This window comes from Lepidochelys kempii, chromosome 5 (assembly GCF_965140285.1).
Source record: "Lepidochelys kempii isolate rLepKem1 chromosome 5, rLepKem1.hap1, whole genome shotgun sequence".
In the NCBI taxonomy this organism is placed as follows: domain Eukaryota; kingdom Metazoa; phylum Chordata; order Testudines; family Cheloniidae; genus Lepidochelys; species Lepidochelys kempii.
The window spans coordinates 23431768-23455235 of NC_136384.1; the positions used below are offsets into that span (position 1 = coordinate 23431768).

Sequence of the window (23468 nt, forward strand, 5' to 3'; positions counted from 1 at the left end):
AATACTCAGATCTTAATACCAGGAGCCTGTATATTTAACAAAAGCACTCCAGTCCAAAAACCAACCTCAGACAGCTGGAAAAATTCACATCTTCTTCCAACAAAGCTACAAGCACTATGAACATCAAAATCACGTGTGTATATTATATGCAGCAATGCCATTTGAAAGATTAAGTGGTGGCCAGACAGATCCAGTTTCAAAACCAGAATGTAAAGATATAGAGATTTAGTTTTCTAATATGCTGCAAAATCTCTTAGGGCAGGCTTGTAACCACTTGCCGTAAAACACTTAGTTTTCCAAATAACTGAATTTTGTAAGGGAAGGAAGGAGAGAAAGACACACAATTTAGTAACTTTTCCAGAAAGCTGAGGCTGGACATTACGTAAGGGGGGAAAAGATCATTTTTTGAACTAAATAAATGCATCATATAAGCCTTTAATTTTAGTAAATGTTCTGTAGCAAGACTGGTTGTTGAAGTAGGGTTTCAATCAAATACGTATATTATGCCAGCATGTTGCCTTCCAGGACTTAATGTCATCTTAAACAGACTAGATAAATGTACAAAAACTGGTAATATAGAGGTAACATCTTTAACAACTTTCCAACCTCCATCCCTCATGTTCTCCTCCCGAATGATTGGAGATGTCAATGTGATAGTAACTTGCATTTTGGGTTCCACACATGAATTCAAAATTATCGCTGCTTCTGGTACTGCACACTTTATTTCATACTTCTCAGGACTTATTACCTAAATAATGAAAAAATAGGAAGCAATTGCACTTTTAGCACTTACAAAAAAAACAGAGGGGGAGAAAACATTCATTCTCAGAGAGTCACAGAACTACAATATAACAATGGTGTCTGCTCAATACATAATTATATGGTTTTAATCATACAGTTAAAAAAAATAATATGGACTGCCGCACAGTTTATCAGAGACTGTAACTAAAAACATGTAGCAGTTACCCCAAAAGCTTTTTTTGAAAACACCACACTGAGAAAATTCACACACAAAATATATTAAAATAAGGGGTCAGATTCTCAGCAGTTTTAAAGTTAAATAAACAGCCTTAAACCTAGTTTAACTAATCAATGGAGGATTCCCCTGGTTTGGAGAAATCTTTAGATGGCACAGGGCTGAAGTAGTGATTCTTATGCTATAACCCCTTTGAGTGCAGGTAAACTGCTACATTTACTTTATTAATGGCTGCTGGAGTGGCCCCCAGGGGCAGTTAACAGCCCATGCAATAACTTAAAGAGTAGCCATTAGGCTATTCTAAGTCGTTCCTCATGATCAGAGTTACTGGCTCCTAGTGACCCAAGGAAAAGCTGTCAACACTGTCCTCCCCTCTTCCACAAGCTGCAAAGACAATGGCTGGTCTCAAGGACCTGGCCCAAGGTTTGCACATTTTGCTTATAGCAACAAAAGCAAACAAAAAAATTCAGTGAAAGTTAGTTATTTCTCAATTCATCCATTGTGTCAGCACATTATCTTGTAATATTATCCTCTGTCAAGTGACATCAGAACAGAACGTTGCAAACCTTCTATGATTCCATAATATACATAGACTTTTTGGAGTAGGTGAGAGATAGAACTATGGTCTTAAGTATGAATTTTTCATTATTTGGGGATTTATGGCAGACGTTTTACTTCACATTCAGTGCTATGTATGTGTGTGCAATCTTAGAGTGAGTAATGAGGTAGGTGTCTTTTTTTTAAGGTATTGGAAAAAGATGCACAAGATAGGTTAAGCTTTAGTAATTTAATTCTGGAACTGTGGATCATTTTCATACACAGATCTTGTTCTGTAACTTCAATATAAAAATCTGTAATAAGTGAGGAGTGCATTAGTAATTGATAACTGTATTGCTATTTATAATCTCCATCCAAGTAAACCACCTACGATTGTTACCATGTATGTATATTACTTGTCTACATGCATCCGACAAAGTGGGTATTCACCCACGAAAACTTATGCTCCAATATGTCTGTTAGTCTATAACGTGCCACAGGACTCTTTGCAACTTCTGTCTTTGGCACCGATGATAGTTGTTTGGGCAAAAGGGGATTCCTACACCAACCTGTCTCCACATATAAAAGGGAAGGAGAGATTACTACATCTATGAACTGGCACCACCTGTGAGGAGCAGAACAATCATTTCCGCTCTTGTGAAATGGATCCCACTTCTTGCTTACCCATACAATGGGTTGGAAAGACACCTTTCAGGGGCACTGAATTCACATACAAATACTGGGAAAATGCTACACAACTTTTTAATGCCCCTGCTGTAAAACTGGGGCACAGTCAGCTCTACAAATCATTTGACTCCAGAAAATGTTCTGTATGGCATCTTCTCAAAAATCCAAATCCAACTTACTGCAAGTTGTTTGGGAAGACTTTCTGCAATACGACTGAGTAATGCCTTTGAAGGCTTCTCAGCACACAGCAAAACAAGGTTGACATTTCGGTCTCCACGGAGAAGCAAGCCTTTAGCCAAAACTCCTACCCGTAAAACTCCTTTCAAAGCTCTGTGGGGAAGTGAAGTTATAGTTACAAGAGATGCTTCAAATCGTATCAATCATTTATGAACAACTCTGAAGATACAAAAAAGGGTAAAGTAAAACACAGCACTCCAACCCTCATGTTCTCCTCCCGAATGATTGGAGATGTCAATGTGATAGTACCATCGTGATGCATGCTGTCAGAACCTAGAGAGAACAGAATCTGAGGAGGCACTAAAAAAAATGTAAAGGGAGAAACATGGGATGAATTTTTCCTCCTCAGCACAAAATTTTTAAAACTGCAGACATACCTGTCTTTACTGCCATCTTTCTTATCATCTCCCTCTTTGCCCTTAGTTTTTTCATTGTCAGTCATGTTGTCAGACACAAGTTTCAGAGCACGCTCAGTGATGGAAACTATTTTTTGGACTGCCTGAAGTTCCTCCTCAGTTGGATAAATGGCTGCATGTTTGGTCATTACATAACGGTCATCAGATGAGTCTGGACGACGCAGAGGCTACATTGAGAAAAATGTTATGGTAACTTTACTTGAATTTTTAAAATACAAGTTCTAGCAAGAACACTTTATTAGAAACAAAAACCAGTAAGAGTGCTAAGTGACAGCATCATATTCGTATATAAAACCTGACAATTTAAAAGTAACAAAACCTAAAAGTTAATGACACAGTAACTTTAAGACTTCACAGGTAAACACGCATATAACCAAATATAAGAAAGGTTGGAAGGATTTGATTTTTATTGGTAAATGCAGATAAACGCTGAACACCCCCCACCCCCATGATGAAAAAAATAGCTCCATCCATTCTAAATTTGCAGCTTGGCAAAGAAAGAAAAAAGTCTGCGTCAGAACTTAGTAGAGTTTAAGGATATTGACTTTATATATCTGGACATGTGACAATTTGTGTTTTAACCATTAAAAAGCTAACTTTTTGAATTCCACTGCCTACTCTTAAAAATAAAATTCTGTCAACTCTACATATAAGGAAACGCATTGTTTATCAAAATCTAACCTTAACTTTTATCCTCTTTCTTCTTAATAATATAATTTTTTGTCATCTTACTGTTAACTGGGAAATAGATATTTATTAATCAGTGAAAATTTTTTGGGTAAAGTATTTATTCCTGTTTCTTCAAAATAATATTGCATATGACTTAATTCATGGTAAATTTATGCAGGTAGACTTGCACATGAGGCTGTTCAACATGTACCTTTAACGTGCTCTTATATTGACACTTAATCCAGCAGGACTCTCAGACAGATCCTTATACCTGTAGAGTCCCACCGTGGTTTTTTTCACATTTCCAAGCACTTTATTAGAGAATAAACTTGAAACAGATTAATGTAGTAATACAGACGGCTAAGATCAAATATACCCAAGAACTATGCCTGATTTAAGAGACTTCAACTTTTAAATTTTTCAATTTAAGAAACTTACAGCTGGTCCCTGGGGCTGAGGAGGCATTCCTGGTCTGACACCTAGCAAGCCTAGAGGTCCTGGAGGACCATGAGGATATCCTCCATCAGGTATTCGGCGACGGTCATCCCAATGATGCTGCTCCTCCTCCATCCTCCTCCAGTACATGTCCTCCTCATAGCGTCTGAATTGTTTGAATCAAAGTATGTTCTTTACATAGCAAAGAGCCATTTTCAATTGTTCTAAAAAATTATTTGGTACTATTCACTAGCTCATCTTTAGTAGTCATGACCTTGGGAGCTCCAAAGGATAAGTAAAAAGGGATAATAGCACTAGAAGCAACCCCTACTCTTAAATACAAACAATTTTAAACAGACCCATATTCCTCAGATGGATCAAATAACAAATGCTCAGAGTTGTATGATGGCCTGACTGAAGACAAAAGGGTTTAGAGTCCTCAACATGAGCATTCATCAGCAGGTAATTAAATAGGATGGAACCAGTGTTCCCTCTAATTTTTCCCACCCACATGCGGAATGGATTTTGCTATGTGCATCAATATGGAGGTGATGTGTGACACATTACCTCCATATCGGTACACATAACAAAATTAACGTGAAGGGGTGTGGCCGAGAGATTCACAGTGCAGGGACTCAGTGTTGAGGCAGAGGGTTGGGGTGCGGGCTTTGGGGTGGGGCTGGGGATGAGGGGTTTGGGGTGCAGGCTACCCCAGGGCTATGGCGGGGAGAGAGGACTCCACCAAGGTCTCTCTCCCCACAGCAGTACCTGGGCTGGGAAGGAGTGGCGCCTTGCTCCACTGCAGCAGCTCCAGCAGGGCTGGGCTGGGGAAGGAGCTCCTTGCTCCACAGTGGCAGCTCCAGTGGCACTGGGCTGGGGAAAGGGCTCCTCTCCCCAGGCCTGGCAGCTCCAGCGGGATCAGGGCAGGGGCTCCGCTCCCCAGCTGCGGCAGTCCAGCAGGTGCACATAAAATTCATGTGGTGAGGTGGGACCGAGGGGTTCAGAGTGCGGAACGGGGCTCAGGACTGGGCAGAGGGTTGGGTTGTAGGCGGATATGGGCTCTGGCTGGGAGTGCGGGCTCTGGGGTAGGACAGAGGTTTGGGGTGCGGGTCTGTGCTCCTCTCCCTGACAGCTCCTGAGGGAATGGGCCAGGCCAGAGGACCTGCACAGCCCTAAATAGCCTGCTGTGTGGCCGCGCAGCTTACAGGGAACCTAGGATGGAACCCTCTTCAGGTGACCTCACTGCAGCTTTTGTTCAACTCATTAGACACGTTACCTCATTTCCATCCGCCAGCGTTCCTCCTCTTCTCGTCTTCTCCAATATTCTTCTTTCTGCATCTGCTTTCTCATCTTCTCTTCTTGAATTTTTCTTGCTCGGATACTGGGCTTTACTTCTACTTGCAAATCTGGATTTACTTTTTTCTAATGTTTCAGAGATACAAAGAAATGTTGGTTTTACTTTTCATTTCACCCTGGTTTTAGGAAATATACTCTTCATAGTATTTTTCTACCATGTCAAACAGTAGTTTAGAACACAAGGTTTTTGTTTCACTCTTCCCATCACCCCAAGTCAGTCAATTTAAAGAAAAGTGTTCTGTAAAATGTAGTCTGATGCTAATCCTGTGCTATTGCTAATCCATAGTAAAAAACATGGAAGGACCTACCATAACTTTAATTACTATATACTACGTGTTCATGTTTCCAAACACTCAAATACAGTGTTGCTTAACATTTCCATTAAAAAAAACCAAACACACAGCACATATCACTTCTTTAAGCCACCTGTATCATCTTAAAACACCCACCAAGAAAGATAAATGCAATATTCTTCCACCCTTTTACACACCATTTGGGCATGGTAACCACTAATCTTGAATTTGAGTAACAAGTTACTACAATTTAGGTCTTGTAAAGTTTAAACTACTGTTAGCAGTATATCAACTAACTTTATATTGAAGCCTGTGCCGCCTTCCTTTTAGATGCATTTCCTTGGCATTAGGATCATTAAAGCTGCACTCACAAAGTTTGCAGTGAAAGCGGATCACCTTCCCTTCATCGTTCCGTACCTTGGAAATAAAATAATGTTGAATTAGATTTTTGGATATTTAAACCTCCCCCATAATTTACCTTTTCTACAAATTAACCTAATTTTACAAGAATCTTAATTGTATCCTACACAAAACATGTTCACATATTTACATACATATATTTTAGTAAGCACTTTAAAAAGAGGTATTGTCAAGAAAAGAATTGTCAATCATGATCAGATTCCCATTGTGTTAAGTACTGTACAAAGAGGAACACGTGATTCATACCCAGAAGAGCTTATACTCTTAAAATATAGTTTTATTAACTCCTTAGATTCAAACAAATACTTAAAAAAAAAAAGAGTGGAAAACCTTTTTTAGTATATTCAACTTAAACCCTGGATTCTACAAAACTTATGTACACATGCTTACCAGAATGCACAATGAACAGTTCCATTGACTTTGAAGGTTCTGCTCACAAAGTGAGAATTTAAGCACATGCATAAGTCTTTGCAGGATCAGAGTCTTGCTTTATAATTCTGATGGACACATTTTATTTAAATCAAACAAGTATACTAAGAGGATTTTCAGATTAATACCTCCTCCACATAGTCATGGCCTACTGGCTGGACATCACTCTGCAAAGCAGCAAGAGTTGTTGGAGTCACTGGTTCTGATGCTGTATCTGGTTTTACTTCCTGGGTCTGTACAACAGCAACCAAAGGAGTAGTCTTAACATTTTCAACAGCTTTCATATCTTCCTGTTTACTTCCTGTTGTCTGTAGCTTATTACCACCTAAAATCAAAGTTTAAAATGAACTGTTAATTTTGGTAGAATGATTATATACTTACAGAATATGTACAAATTAAAGAGATTTCATTTGCAAATGGTGAGATTTTGGCCAGAGTGCCTCCATTTTTTCAAATATTTTAAGAATAAATTTAAACACCATAAACATACAATTAAACAGAGAACATTGTAAAAATTCAGCTACAAATCAAGGTTTAGGGTGAGTTGTTTTTAATTTTTCTTAAATAATTTAATGGTACTCAAATTTTTTAAACTCTGTTAACCAAAGTTCTCCATTTTTGCAGTAAAGACTTAGTAGGCATGTGCAATTTAGACTTCTATTAAATCTAGCTTAGCGTTCTGCAAGCACAAGGCAAGACTGAAAGGGAGCAACCAAAGAAACAATGAGGAATCCGATGGCACCTTAAAGGCTAACATATTTATTTGGGCATAAGCTTTCGTGGGTAAAAAACCCACTTCTTCAGACGCATGGAGTCCATGCATAAAATAAATAAATAAATTCCACCAGGCTCCTTGTTGTTTTTGTGGATACAGACTAACACAACTACCCCTCCGATACTTGCAACCAAAGAAAGGTATCCAGATGAGCAATCTTTTTGCTTTCAGAAGTAACCCACTGTAGAACTGCTTTCATAAGACATTTTTTGCTAACAAGATCAAAAAAACAGAAAGCGTACCAGAACTGAATGTTTGTATCAAATAAAACATATAGCCCTCCAATGCTGCCAACACTTATGCACTTGACTTCAAGGGGACTAACTCTATGTGGACAAAGTTAACATGGATAACTCGCAATCATAAAGTTATGCATATGCACAGGCGTTTGCAGCATTGACATCGTACAGACTAGATACATATAGATTTTAAATCCTTATAATAGGTTAGGTTTCAAAATGAAGACTGACTTCTGTACTTGCCAACAAAGTTTATTTTCGGTGTAGATATTTTCTTTACAGGTATATTAGCAGCAACTACGGACACTTTGTTGTTGGATGCTGCGTTAATTGGCGTGCTTGCTGTGGGAGTAAGAATTTTCACTGCAGAAGATGTAATGGAGGAGTTCACAGTGCTGCTGCTAGTTGCAATATTTGAAGCAGAGGCAGTCTGTTTGGAAGCAGATGCAGATGTTGAGGAAGTAGACTGGGTAACAACATTTGGTTCAGTTGAAGGAATGGGCTTTCCAAGTTTTGTGTGCAATTTAACCACCTAGAACCAAAAAATAAAAAAATAAAATTAATAGGCTCATTAAAAAACATGAACCACTTGGTTTACATTAAAAAAATAACATGGCTACTATCCTTAAAAAGTTGATCTGCATGTGGGGGAAAAAAAAATGAACTTGTGTCCATTTTTGTTTCTTTAATGATTTATAAATACAAAGTTTCAGACCTCTAAACTTTTCTCTGCTTGCTTTTTAGATTAGAAATACATGTCTTATCTATCCCAGAAAAACTCCACTATGACTGAACAACTAGTGAAAACATGACATCATCAGAGTCAAGAGTCAAAAAAAAAGCAAGCCAAGAAACAGATGGTGGAGTGATTTTTAGTCAAATTGTTTTATATTTCATGTGTTCTCTCCCACCCTCCACGCCCCTTGGTGGGGAGCTTAAACTATTTTAATTACTATGGCTGAGGAACACATTGGAGAACAGATGTCTTTATTAAAGATTCAATAACTCTGCGCCATCATTGAAAGTGCGAGATTCCACAACACAGACAGAGACTGAATGAGCAATAACAGGTCTTTCAGCAAAACCAGGGAAGACCCAGATGACATTCCTGATATTATACACAGTAAAAAACAAGCAGAAAAACAAGTATTCAGGTTTCCTTTATACATCATATAAAGTCCTTTGCAGGATACCTTTAAAATACAATTAAATTTCAGTTTTCTGATAATAGGATTTATAAGAAATATTGACAGACTCCAAAAAAAGAATCATTTAGTGCTCAATAATAAAAGGTACAAGATGGGAAGAGAGGGTGGAGAAGGGGATAAAGAACAGTGGATTAATCTTAGAAGTTTGACAACTACAGTAGAACCTTAAAGTTACAAACACCAGTGTTACGAACGGACTAGTCAACCACACACATCACTTGGAACTGGAAGTATGTGATCAGGCAGCAGCAAAGCCAAAAATATAAAAAGCAAATGCAGTAAATACTGTGTTAAACGTAAACTACTAAAATAATAAAGGGAAAGTTTAAAAAAATTGACTAGGTAAGAAAACTGTTTCTGTGCTTGTTTCATTTAAATTAAAATGGTTAAAAGCAGCATTTTTCTTCTGCTTAGTAAAGTTTCAAAACTGTATTAAATCAATGTTCAGTTGTAAACTTGTGAAAGAACCACCATAATGGTTTGTTCAGAGTTACAAACTACCTCCATTCCTACCTTCTGATGTTTAGCTCCACGAATATGGGCAGCATATGCATCTGCTCCTGTACAAGACACATCACAGAGCTCACAGCGCAACTGATTCTGAGTTCCACGAGCAGAAGTACTGCTGTTGCTAGTGTTCTGAGATGCTTTTAACGCCGCTTCTTTCTTTTTGTGTTTCTGGCCTTCCAAATGTTCTTTATAAGTCTATTTAAAAATGCAGTGAAAAAGCATACATCCTCAATACATTCTTTTTACTCCATTAATTATGTCAGTCATCTGATGCTATAAAATATACAATAGGTTATAAGCTAGAAATAATCAACACTTAAATTTTGCTAGGGAACATATTTCCTATACACAGCACTGCCATTTTATTGTGCGTGTGCTTTGAGGCATAAGCCATGCTGGCAGGGACCAGGAAACTATTTTCCTTTCATGATATACAGAACTCCATAGTTGGCAAAAAGCAGTAAGGACTTTTTTCATCTTCCTACTTTCCAAATCATCAAGTATTGGTCAATGCCAAGTGACAGATGTTAACCATCAAGTGATCTTATCCAGTAGGCTGTACCCAAGTCCTGCGTGATTTAGAGCGCCCCAAAAAACTCAGTAATTCAGAAGGAGATACTGCTTAAATACATCAGGGCGCAAAGTAAAACTTTTACAATTGAGAGTGTCCTTGTGTGGGAAGGGGCAGTCCAAGTGCAAGAAGTAGTAGAAAAAAATGACAGTTTTTTAACATGACATGCAGAACAACAAATATTCTAAACAAGTGTGTAAAAAACTCTCATGCTGTCTTAATATGAATGACCTGACAAGATAGTACTACATTCAGCCATTTCAAAACTAGAATGGAGTGCTAGAAGGACAAATAGAATACTCCAAAGTAGAATATTTTTCAAGGAGAAATTTCATAAAAGCTTAAATTCTCAAGGGTCTATGCGTCTGAGAAGGGAGTTTTCCCCAGGAAATTTGCTACTGAGCAGAATAGCGCTTCAAATAGAGAATGTTAACTTTTAGCGTGCGAAATAAAATTCAGCTGTTCACAGAGCACAAACATCAGTATTTCCTTTTCATAGGGGTACACATTTTCAAACTGCTTCTAGAGGGAAGTTATTTAAATGATTTCCGCAATCCACAACTGTTCTTAAATAATGCCTGTTTTTAAATATATGAAATAATGACTAAGCGGCATAGTGGAATGTCATGTAATACAGGTACCTGTGGTCCAGCACAGCTGATTTTACAAACATCACAATAGTGGATCTGTGGTGGTTTGGGAGGTTGTTTTGGTTTCAGTTGCTTATTTTGGAATGGTGCCTTTTTAGTAAAGGTGGTCCCTGTCCAGGCAGCTGTTGCAGCAGCAGCAGCCGCTGCTGCCGCGGCCTGTTTCTGTTGCTGCTGCTGCTGCTGGTAATAGGATGATGCTGCTGAATATACTGCGGCTTCATAGCCAGAATAAGAGGTACCTCAAAAGATCAAAATATGATAATGTTACATTATTATACATTGTATATCACAGTTACACGCAAGTTAGTTCTAGGGATGCTGCATGACATTTAGTTTTTTTCCAGAAAGGTACATTTTGTGATCTAAACATTTTGATAAGGTCCTGAGATGCAATGTGTGGTCAACTATCTTATCACTTAATCAGAATTTTACTTGACCTTTTATGATATACAAATTTAAATACCATTTCCCACCTATGTCAGGGGCATGTTTTCTCTCAGACAGATCTTTGTAGCTATACAATTTTTAAATATACTGTGGTCCCCTATCCTGGCAGCTGTATCAAAGCTGCCATTCAAGAATGTGCCAACGGTCTGTGCCAACGGTCCTGGCACATCTGGGAGGGCTAGGTGTGGCACAGCAAAGATGAGATAAAAGCCACTAGAAATGAGTATTTGTTCAAACTTAGGTTTATTAATAAGGAACAATTTATTGTGTAAGAAAAGGATACACATGGATGTGAAACCAAAACCACAACAGTGCTTAGGAGCCTCTTCTCTTTGATATTTAACCATCCAGCATCCTCAGATGCACTTTGGTGCAAACAAACTGTTGGCCTGCTTGATTCTCTGTAACTTGCCTTATCTTTTCACTCCTTAATTTCTAGTACCACAGTTGAATAAATCAAGAAAACTGTGTTTTCATGCCTTTGAGCCAGTTTTCCCATAAACTCTCCACATCTAGTGGTTCAACTACTTTAATCCACCGATTAGGCTTTTTCTGTTTCAAGGAACATTTTAAATGTCCCATTTAAAACAAAAACAACAAGGAGTCTGGTGGCACCTTAAAGACTAACAGATTTATTTGAGCATAAGCTTTCATGGGTAAACCTCACTTCTTCAGATTTGCACCATGAAAGTTTATGCTCAAATAAATCTGTTAGTCTTTAAGGTGCCACCGGACTCTTGTTGTTTTTGTGGATACAGACTAACACGGCTACCCCCTGATACTTGACACCATTTAAAAGAGGATACCAAAGATCCAAGCAGCTACAATGTTCCAGTTGATTATCATCTGGTTATAAAGCTAAACAGGATTCCTTCCACTTTTAATCAAGCCTTGAATCTCTTATGTTTGGAGCAAAGCTCTTGTACACACCCCCTCCTCCCAGAGGAGATCAAAGTAATCCAAAATCTAAGTTTTACTCTGGTTTGCCCCCTCTCCTCTTCACAACTGTTGTCTGATGGTGGTACATTGCCTCCAAAATTTTATTTTCTTTGGACACTTGTCTCTGTTTTTTTCCATTGCATGGTTTCTGCTCCCTTCCCATACTTGACCAACACCAAGAACTAGCCAAGCAGTGCTGCAATCTCTCTTTGATATTATGTTCAACAAAACAGGACCACATACAACTACTGTTCTCTTCCAAGAATGTGTCTGAATATTCTGCGAATATAGTGATCTAACTAGCTGAATATTTCTTGGTGCTTTATGACACAACTAAACACAATTACCAAATTTTTGAGCCTACAAAATCCTTTTCCATAACATGACTCACAAACCTCATAGTAATATAACTTGCAAAATTCTTACCAGAGTAAGTGACTGCTGTTGTACTGTATGTAGCACTCTGAGTATAGGATGGAACAACAGTTGCTGCAGCTGCTACTGGCTGCACAGTGGAGGATACTGGATATATGGAGAAAGTAGTTGTAGCTGGACTTGGGGTGGCTGGTTTTATGGCTGTCACTTGTCGAGTTTGCTGGGCTTGAGTATACTGAGTTGCTCCTTGGCTATATCCTGCTTTTGGAGCTAATTAAGATAGAAGAGTAAAGTTGTATAACGATTTAAAAATTTGAGACTAGGTGAATTTCGAACGACATTAAATTTTTAAAATAATTATATTCAACTATATACAAGTAACTAAGCACACAACAAATGAGGATTTTTCTGTTACAAAACACACATGCCAGAGGGATGACCATGTAATAAAATGAATACAATCCTAAAATGCATCTGCATAACTCATTTCACTTTCTTCTCTAAATACAGCCAACCCTTTTCTTAAGGGTCTTTCAGTACTATGAAAAGTAGCCTGACCTATGATGATCACTTTTAGTTTGAAGTTCATTAATGGACAAAAATTCAGAAGCATATTATACAAACGCTGGTTTTATTTTTAGTATTCTAAATACTTTTTGGTTATCCTGAAAATGAAAAACCAAGCAACACACAGTATATTATGCCTAATCTCTCATCTGCTAGTAGCGGCTCAGCAATTTATAACCTCTCACTGGAAGAAAAAATACAAAAAAATAGTCCTACCATAGAAGAATGGTTTATAAAAGCATAAAAGGATGCTGTTATGGAACAATTAACATACCAATTACATACCCAGCAAAATAGACAGACGACAAATAGATACTTAGATATTTGGTTACATTTTATTCAGTACTCATAAGAACGGCCCTACTGCGTCAGACCAAAGGTCCACTCAGCCCAGTACCCTGTCTTCCAACACTGGCCAGTGTCAGGTGCCCCAGAGGGATTGAACAGAACAGGTAATCATCAAGCGATCCAGTCACTCTGTCTCCCATTCCCAGCATCTGACAAACAGGCTAGGGACACCATTTCTGCCCATCCTGGCTCATAGCCATCAATGGACCTATCCTCCATGAATTTATCTAGCTCTTTTTTGAACCCTGTTATGGTCTTGGCCTTCAGAACATCCTCTGGCAAGGAGTTCCACAGGTTGACTATGTGTAGAAATACTTCCTTTTATTTGTTTTAAACCTGCTGTCTATTAATTTCACTTGGTGACCCCTAGTTCTTGTGTTATGAGAAGTAGTAAACACCACTCAGAGTACATTCACCAGAAAATACCCCCAGCAGGTATCCTTTTTTCCAACTTTTAACATTTGATAGACATACCTGGTCCATTAATTATGCATAATCAGAGATTTCACTCAATTTAATAAAATCAATAGAAACAACATCATAGGTGTTGTTAACAATGCTCACTCTTTAATATGGCTAACTCCCTAATGAACAGATAGAGCTGATGACTATATTCTTGCATGTCTCTTTAAACAAAAGATAAGTGTTGTAATGATTATTGTTTTGTTTCTGATATTTGCATGGCAAGGATTTGTAAACCTGTTAATATGTCCTTAAAAAAGGATTATATGCCAGGAACATGGTGTTTCACACAAAGAACACTACTACAGGCTCAGGCCACAAAAAAACAATCAAGTCCAAACTACCTAATTTTTGTGATTCACTCACTTCTAGCCTGCTGTTCCCATAGCTTTAGGAGTATCTAGTGTTGAGACCTAGACTGTGTTTCTTGTTTAGACTGCATATCTGCATCTACCTTTACTATTTGCTTTAGAATTCTGAAAGCAGAGAATACCAATTTTTCCAAAATGGCATGGAAAATAATCCCCCTTGCTTCTTTTGATCCTTCTCAACCTCCTCAAAATCCCTCCTCTAATATGGTACTCACAATTTAGCAGACTAATCTACAGATGGTCCAACTACTCTCTCAGAAGAATAATTTCTACTTGTGTCCAATTCTCTTCTTGGCCTCTTATTGCTGTATTAGGTTCCTATAACCCATATAGCAGCAATCTGGAATTTCCCAGTTGTACAACTTCCCATTGACTCCATATAGGACTGCCAGGTCATGGGACCCTCGCATAATCTTGAAAGCCTTGGCATGGCATGGCAACAAACATTCAGAGTTAAACCTGAAAGTTGTTCTTCCGTACCTAGATCTCAGGTTACAACTATTTTCTTGACATGAAGACTGAACTGACGCCTGTCAGAGTTCCAGTAAACTAGAGAGAGATACAGTTAGGGATCTACCAAATTCATGCTCCATTTTGGTTAATTTCAGGACCAGAGGGTTTTAAAATTGGTCAGTTTCACAATTTCAGATGTTTATGTCTGAAATTTCAGTGTTGTAACCATGGAGGTCCTGACCCAAAAGGGGATTGCGGGGGAGGGAGGATCCCATAGCCGTTACAGCAGGGGTGGGCAAAGTTTTTGGCCCGAGGGCCACATCTGGGTATGGAAATTGTATCGCAGGCCATGAATGCTCACAAAATTGGGGGTTGTGGTGCAGACTCTGGGGTGTGGCGAGAAATGAGGAGTTCAAGAAGCAGGAGTGGGTTCTGGGCTGGGGCAGGGGGTTGGGATGCTGGGGGAAGAAGAGGGCTCCCGCTGGAGGTACCAGGCCTTGGGGTGGGGCTGGGGGTGCAGGAGGGTGCTCTGGGCTGGGACTGAGGGGTTCAGAGGCTGGGAGGGGGTTCAGAGTTGGGGCGCGGGAAGGGGTCAGGGTGCAGGCTCTGGTCGGCGCTTACCTCAAGCAGCTCCCAGAAGCAGCGGCATGTCCCCCTCCAGCTCTTACATGGAGGCATGGCAAGTGGCTCTACACGCTGCCCTGTGGGCAGGCGCCACCCCTGCAGCTTCCACTGGTCGTAATTCCTGGCTAATAGGAGCTGCAGAGGCAGCGCTTGGGGTGAGGGCAGCATGCGGAGCCCTCTGGTTCCCCTTACGTGTAGGAGCCAGAGGGCGGGCATGCTGCTGCTTCCGGGTGCTACACAGACTGGGGAAAGCCCCTGACCCCACTCCCCAACTGGAGCGCCAGAATGGGTCAAGTCCTGGATCCTGCTCCGTGGTGGGAGCTCAAGCACCAGATTTAAAGGTCCGGAGGGCTGGATGTGGCCCCCGGGCTCTACTTGGCCAACCCCTGTGTTATAGGGTGGTCACAGGATTGTCATACTCACTTCAGAGCTGGGCTCTGAAGGCAGCAGCTGTGGAGTTTCCTGAAGCTGGAGGAGTTTCCATCCTGGAGATGATGGCAGGTCCAATCTCCACAGCTCCCAGCTACTAGTCACGGCTAGTGGCAGATTAATGCATGGGCCCACTGGGTCCATGCCAAGTTGAAAAATGGGTGCCCAAGCTCTGGCAGGAACAACGGGCAGGGGAGGGGCGCGAACCAAGACACCCTGAGCCCCGGCTGGAGCCGGCGGCAAAAGCCCCTGAGCCTGGGCAGCCTCGAGCTTGGGCAGGAGCTGCAAGGGGCGGCAGCCCCAAACCCCGGCTGGAGCCCAGCCACCCCCAGCCCCTGCAGGAGTTGTGGGGGATGAGAGGACAAAAACCTGCACCTGGGCACCCAAAGCCCCTGCAGACCCGAGGGGGGCGGAAGCCCCCAATCCAGCCACCCCAAACCCCAGCAGGAGCTGCAGGGCAGAAACCCACAGCGCAGCTCGGGGGATGCTGCAGCACAGAAGTGAGGGTATACCACCCTCATGTCTGAGCTGCCTGTGGAGGTAGGTCTGATTTCCTCCCATAACCGCTGTACTGGGGAAGGACAAGTCCTGTCCCTCCCCAGCCCTGCCAAACTAGCAGATTTCAGGGAGATCAGGTTTTACAGGGAAGGTCTTATTTCACGGTCCGTGACACATTTTTCACGGCTGTGAAATTGGTAGGGCCCTAGAGTTAATGACACTTAAGTTCACACTGTATTCCTCTCTTGCGCAGAGAAGAGTGCCTTCCCTTGCTGGAGAGCGAGAGGCATTAAGTATGAACTCTGAATTTAGGTCTCAAACTGTGCCCTATCTTTCTGTTATTAGAGTATAAAGCCCCTTCTAACAACATTTTTTTAAACTGCAGCCATATACTGTACAAATGGCTTTTTTTTAAAACCACATACACAGTAACTGGTCTCTCTCCCCACAGACTCGTGTCATGTTCTGAAACAACTTGCTCACCCTATTGCTTTCTTTAAGCAAACTTTCTCTCACCACATAGCTAAAGCTTGCCTTTAATTTCCCATCCACACCAACATTACAAAGCTTTAAAATTTGTTTAAATGGGATTTAAACTTTGTGATGGCCAAAATGGGTTAATACTGACTTACACTATTTAATATAACAAAACTATGCTCAAAAATCCTTTTCTTGTCCAGATCTCTTCTTGTTTGCACGGGCCAGCCAAAGTGTATTTGAACTTGGTAGGCACAACATATTTTAAAACACACTTAAGTATTGTTAAATTCAATTTACATAGAAAAAGGTGTGTGTATTTTTAGGCAAGACGCTATTTGAGGCAAGGTTATTAAGTGCTGGGTAACAGCAGGATTTTTGTCCATACATTTATATTTATATGGGTTACATTATAAAGCTAAGAATAAAAACCAATTTGTCTGAGGTATCCAAAGAAACGTTTTTAAAAGACAAAGCAGCACACTGTTTTGCACTGACCGAAAAGGAATTTCATGCACACCACCCACCTGTCTGGTAGTATGATTCGGCTACAGAAGGCTGAGGCTGGGCAGCAGCAGCCACTGCAGCTGCAGCAGCTGTTGGTTGTTGATAGTACTGCTTGCTGTCATAAGCCACAGCTGGGGCAGTGGATCTAACATATGAGTAGGAGTCCTTAAAAAGCATGCAAAACAGAAAGAAAGGACCTGAGTTTCTGCTTAAATATGTCTGGTGCCTGGGATAATCAAAGGCAGCCAAAGGGAGAGACAGCCTACTGAACTAAGTCAAACAATTCATTTAAATATGTACATTATTCTAGAGTTAAATAAGCCTTTTATATTTTAAAATCTTTAATCTTAAATTTACAGAGACTAAGAACAACAAGTGATGAACAGCTTTGATGAACATTAACAGACCCAATAAATAACAGCAATTCAACTCTTGCATTTAAAAGTATTTTCTCATTTTTCCACTTTGTTACTTCCATTAAGGAACAGAAAGAGGCTACTGTCAGACTGTTCCACTATTACATTTATATCAGAGCAGAAATCCTATATAATTTTAAGAAAAATCACAAGCCTGCTCAAAATGTGTATTTTCACAAAATTCAAGTATTTTTTTTTTAAAGAAGAAACGCCCACCAACACTTCCTAGGTATTACAAATTTGATTTAGCATTTTTCCTATTTACATATAAATTAGAGGGGAACATTAACTGTACCTTTTATTAGCATTTTGTTTTATATCGCATCAACCATTCTGCAGTTTAGAGAATTTTCTACTTGGATTTACCCCACTTGTTAAGAAGCTTAAAAAGTAACATTTCGTTCCCTAGCAATTTTGGTAACCTTGTATTTTTTCCCTTTGTTTAAGGCTCCTTTTTTCTCTGTCTGTGCATCAACATCTAGTAGCAGGCATATGCACTGCTCCTGTAATTATTAGGATGTGTTAGTTAATTGCTGTTTCAGACCATTAGAAAGAGCTTGCTTGTTTTTCAGGACTCTAACCAGAGGTGGCTATTTAAAAAAAAAAAGGAAAGAAAAAAAAAGATCTACAGAAAGAGCAATTAAATAATCATTAATGCCACCTACCTCTTCTAAAGTGCTTTTTCATCAAATTAAAATAAGTATTATAAAACCAGAAGGCACCCCCTAATAGATAATTTTATAATGTGGCCCTTTAAATAGGGCAGTCTTTTTCAATTTATTCTGCTTTATGCACAAAGGAAAACAACAGTGTCAATACTTTCAATCCAGTTCCTGAAAATAGTTTTAATACTTTACATTATACATTAAATATGACCAGTGCCTGCATATTTACCTCAGATAAATCTTGTAAATATAGGCACTAGCCTCAAAGTAACCAGGAAAACTCCAAGGCTCCGACCGACTTTAATAGGAGCTGAGATAGCAAAATAAATTATTTATTAAACAGGGCCCATACCCTGTAAAAAGAGCCACATGGGCAGTCATGTGCCCGCACAGAGCCCCAATGACTTCACTTTATGTCCCACTGACTTCAATGGACAATTCACGTGTGTGAACGTTTGCAGTATTTGAGATTAGCAGATAGGGATGATGGCAGCTTTTAGTTTCTTTATTTTTAAATTGAGTGAATATGTGCTTGAGAAAAGTGCCAGACTAACAGTTCTGGAGACTGAAATCCTCTCTCTACAAAGCAGATGTCGTACTGCCATTCTTGGGGTAACTTTCCTCATAGTCCCTTGGTTATACGCCTCAACCCTGACTTGGAGAAGAGGACAGGTCAGTCTCCATGCCACGCCCTCAATTTTTGGCCTTTGTAGAAGATACCAACAAGGTTGCTGAACTTGATGGTAGTTTTTACGATTTGGACATTTGACCAGCGGGAACTAGCCAGATTAGCAAACTCATTTCACACAGATGACCAAACATCCATCAGATGAGTTTTGATCACTACCGACCTGAGATGGATTCAAAGTGGCACTTACCTGGTAGTTTTGTGTAGTGACCGGAGGAGGTGGTGGTGGGGCTTCCTGTTGTCTCTGGGTATAACCGTAATCTGTCGCCGTGTGTGCTGTAGGATAACCTCCATAGGCAGCAGCTGTTGCAGCAGCTGCAACAGCTACTGGTGCAGGCCTGGCTACTGCAACTGTAGCTGCTGCTGGAGCATATGCAGCAGTAACCGTGTGTGCAGCTACTGGAGCCTGATGGACAGTGTAGCTAGCAACTGTAGTTGGATGGGAATAGGCTACACCCGAAGCTGGCTGCTGGCTATATTGGAAAAGGATAGTAAGTATTACCCATCAAGTAATGAGTCCATTAGTTCAACAGCTAAACATGTTAGACGGATATCTAAATATTTCATTCAATTTCAAAACAACAGAAAAGTCTTAAAACTAAGCTTTGTATAATCCTGGAAAGGTCTACATGTTTACAAGAAGCACTCATTTATAAGCTTTTTTATGGCACTCATTATTTAAGCATCATCGCACATTCAAGTGCTTACGGCTGAAACATTAAACAAAATGGGGGCCCATCTGATAAACCTTTTGGTAGCAACAGACAAGCTTTTCATTTGAAACAGCATAGAGATCTCAAATCATCATGTTTTGTATGATATGGAATACATACAATAATTCTTTGGGTAGCATATTTGACAACTCCTGCACTGCAAAAAGAACTACTTCTTCTGTGAAAGCTATTATTGAACTATTCCACCTTACATGGCATTTTCAGAGCAAAGCATAGGATTCCTTTTATGCTATTGGAGTTTTAAGACTAATTACTTCACCAAAAATATACCGCCCCATGCAGGCCTGTTGACTGAACAGCTGAATGAAGGAGAGTGACTTTTAAAATGGTTTTAATTAAAAGTCAGTTCAAAAATCCCTAAACTCGATAGAGAGAAACTTTTGAAACTAATTTCTCATGAGGGAGTCCCCCTCCAAATGTTGAGATTAGATAGATAGTTTTCTTCTAGATTCAATGGCCTTAGAAAAGATGTACTAACAAAAGGTCTAGTAGCCAAATCGAGTGTACTATAGAAGTGAGTGTGAAGATTCTATCAGGATTCTGCCAGTCTTCAGGGAATGCTGTAAAACTCATCTGTTTCCCCAATCATTGCAGCAGGTGCATGCAGGAAGCAGCGTACAGGTAAGTATTAACAAGAGGGAGATATTAATAGTCCAGTGAGAGAAGGTGTTCTCAGAAGGTGCAGTGATTATTTGAAGGGTAGAATCTAATAACTGCTATTGTCCTATTTTGATTTGTAATATATGTACAGTGCATTATATTATACAAAACGCCTAAGAGTTTAGGTAGGTTAATTAAAAAATATAAATAAATTAGTAAAATAATTATTGCCAAGAAGTCAGTACTTCTTACAATCCTGAAAAGAAATGGGGGTTACAAACAAAAGCTAGCAACTTTTATTTGACATAAACCGCCCATGCACCAGCATGATGTGTTTCCAGCACATTCATCCAATAACACTATTAATTACTCACACCACCTAAATGAGGATACTATTATCTCTATTTTATCAACTGGGAAATCAAAACAGAGACATTAAATGCTCTAGCTAAAACAGCATACTGAGCGAGTGGCTGAGATGATGATTTGTAATTTTGGGTTTGCTTAGATACCAGAGAGATAATACCTAGCTAAAGTTTCCAATAGTCAGTCTGGCGCTAACTGCCAAAAATCATATTACCTACCTCTTGTCGATGGGTATGCTTACTGCTTCTATAACTTGTCAGTATTTTTGCTTGGTCAAAATTTATCGGGAGAAAAATGCTGTATGATTCTGTCATTTTAATGTCAAAACTGCATTATGTCTAGATATCAAAATGGAATTCATACCAGGGGAAAAATGTAGTGAAAATACTGCCAATTTTGGCAAGTCCAAGTACTGCAGTTATATTTTAAGAAGTCAAGCAGAATGTTTAAAATATTGCTTGCTTGATTATTCAGAAACAAAGATGTATTAAAAACTTTAATTTTAATAAAATGCCCTTCAGAGTTATCCTTTTTTAAAAAGAGTAGTACACATATTTAAATTAGTTTACAATGAACATCCAACCGCATGATCAATTAGTTCAAAATCTCACAAATCAAATTAAACTAAGGTTAAAAAATAAAAAATGCCATCTTTCAAGTGAAGTGAATTCTGAACAGGGAAGTGCAGGGTTAAATATGTGGGATGGGTCTCTACCAGGATAACCTCCTACAGTATTTAGGCACAAGAAAAGTGAGCATTTGGAAAGAACAGAATGAATCCTTTTAGCACAGTGAACAAAACGCATGCACACAAAATTTATAGGAGAAAAAGTGATATGATAATATAATAAAAGGGTGGAATATCACAGAAAAATCCTTTGAAACCACTTGGCTTTGTTCTTGCTGAATACAGCACTAGATTTACAAGAAGAAATGAAGAAATTACAGAAGAATGCCACTCCAATTTATCATATTTAATATATTTTTTATTTTGCCAAACGTAACTCAGTTCCTGAAACTAAAAACACTGGAGATAGAATTTTGATGCCAGTAATTAGACAGGACACAAAGGAAGAATTAAATAATTGGATGAAGAGCTTATTTGTGTTGTCCAAGTTTAAACTAGATGCTCAAAAAAACTATAATCTTCACTGAAAATCAGATGCTACAGTCCTTTCAGTAACTCCAACAAGTTTATATTTCTGAAAGACAGTCTAGATTGGTTCACACTCCCCACTCCTCAAAAATTTTGTTTAATCACTAAGAGCCCAATCCTGTTCCGTTTAAATCAATGTAGGGGTGTGCCACTGATTTAAATGGGAGCATGATCAAGCCCACATTTTCTTTCAATTCCCCCTCATTGCAATGTTAAGAGTCACAGGGGCAAGAAACAGGTTGGAGCCATTGATACCACTACTTGAGAATGGTTCCTGCTGCTTCTCAGAACAAGTCTACACTATACAAAATGAACTCGATTCAAGTTACGATGACGTACAGCCACCACAGTAATTAAATCGGTTTTGCATGTCTGTACTAACTCCTTCTATTGGCAGTGTGCGTCCTCACCAGGAGCACTTGTACTGATTTAACTATCAATGTGGGACACTGGCAGCCCTGCCGTCTGGAGGCGACAGCCCGAGCTCTGTCCTGGCTCTGGGCTGTCAGCCCTGGTGTGACAGGACTCCAGTCTGTCAGTTGGAACAGTTTGATGTAAGCAACGCAGCATCTACCCTGATACCACGTTAACCTAACTACATTGACAGAAGCTCTATGCCTCTTGCAGAGCAGGAGCAGACCAGTCTGGGAGGGGTGGCTTCTGGTGGTAAAAGGTGAGAACTGCCACCCAGAGTCATCAGATCAGACTACAAACAGCTGCCTGTTTATCAGTACAGAATTGTGCATGTGGAAATAACAGAGATTTCCTGAATTTGAGAGAAGTTGTTCATGAGATCACAAGCAGTTACTAAAAATAAGCTAAATCATGAAACGCTCAAAAATGTTGAGAGCAGGCAACTCTTGTAGTAAAGCTTCATTATTGTTTAAGTTATGCTACAATACCACTGCTCACATACAAGTTAGCATCATACCTAACAAAATAAGGTTTTTTTCAAATGGTATGCTTGATTTTTTTAAAATCTCATTTGTAACTAGGAACCAATTTCCCAGTCATTAGTGAGAGTTTAGCAAGGTGGATCATAATCTGAAAAATATTTAGGGTTTGGCAAAAACAGTTGTCTTGTCATGGTACAGAATTAACAGCCCTAGTCATGTGATTTCTAAGGCTAATAAGGTTCTGTTACCATGCTTACTTTAGCAAACCTGTTCCCCTTGCTTCTGCAACATCATGCAGAGCTAGTGATCGAGTTTGCAAGATTATGGGGAAGTATTCTGGATGAAGTGACAGCTTCTTAGGTAATTTTTAGATGCTTACTGTCGATCATTACAGTCTTAGCATTCTGAAGAACTCACTACACTTCTCTGGAATCTTCAAATCTGGCTCAGTACTCACAAAACTCTATCTACAGTTCTTTTTTTCAATTTCTTTTACTCAATCACAACTGGCCCCTATCTAATGAGTGTCACACTTTACTGATTCTACCTTTCAGAACTCCCTCCCTGTCATGGGTTATTTTGTTGTTAATATGGGTATAACCCACAAGATGTGCATTAACAAGGTATGGTACACACTGTGGGTATACTGCAATCAACCCCCCCACAAAACCACCAATAATCTAATGCCACACACCCTGGCAGGCTCTAACAGGATTACCCACACTTTCCTCCATGTGAAATACAAACAGACATCTTAAAGTTCTGAGAAAGTAAAAAAAGGTACTGGGATAAACCAAATGGGTAGTTCTGCAGAACCTCAAATGGCTTTGATTCTCATCCAACCAGGGGAATCTACAGACGCAATTATCAAAGGAGAACTTCAATCACACTGCAATTTTGGGTCCAACTTCTTTTCAACCCACTCATTCCTATCTTTTAATTTTTAAGTTCCACCCCACAAATCTTTTGATTGTTTCTGGATTATCTACATTCTGCTCTCTTGGTTTGCTTAAACCTAGAGTCCCGTCCACAGCAATTTGTC

The 23468-nt window shown here is 39.5% G+C and overlaps 1 protein-coding gene and 1 non-coding gene across 4 annotated transcripts in view; both read right to left on the reverse strand.

The window, feature by feature from the left end:
• The window catches only part of ZFR (zinc finger RNA binding protein), a 56286-nt gene that overhangs the window by 12498 nt on the left and 20320 nt on the right, over positions 1 to 23468 (reverse strand). For 2 of the 3 annotated variants that reach the window (XM_073343677.1, XM_073343679.1), the window contains exons 3-15: positions 18865 to 19147; positions 16926 to 17070; positions 12221 to 12439; positions 10400 to 10647; positions 9191 to 9382; positions 7701 to 8001; positions 6584 to 6780; positions 5904 to 6023; positions 5234 to 5379; positions 3961 to 4123; positions 2815 to 3020; positions 2380 to 2530; positions 607 to 748 (exon numbers count right to left, since the gene is read on the reverse strand). In XM_073343677.1, coding sequence (XP_073199778.1) covers positions 607 to 748; positions 2380 to 2530; positions 2815 to 3020; positions 3961 to 4123; positions 5234 to 5379; positions 5904 to 6023; positions 6584 to 6780; positions 7701 to 8001; positions 9191 to 9382; positions 10400 to 10647; positions 12221 to 12439; positions 16926 to 17070; positions 18865 to 19147 — 2513 coding nt within the window. The remainder of the gene's footprint in view (positions 1 to 606; positions 749 to 2379; positions 2531 to 2814; positions 3021 to 3960; positions 4124 to 5233; positions 5380 to 5903; positions 6024 to 6583; positions 6781 to 7700; positions 8002 to 9190; positions 9383 to 10399; positions 10648 to 12220; positions 12440 to 16925; positions 17071 to 18864; positions 19148 to 23468) is intronic. The other variant, XM_073343678.1, reaches the window with a different exon arrangement.
• Positions 22609 to 22745, reverse strand: LOC140912173 (small nucleolar RNA SNORA66). Its single transcript, XR_012159251.1, has one exon. It is a non-coding gene; the product is annotated as a small nucleolar RNA SNORA66 (small nucleolar RNA).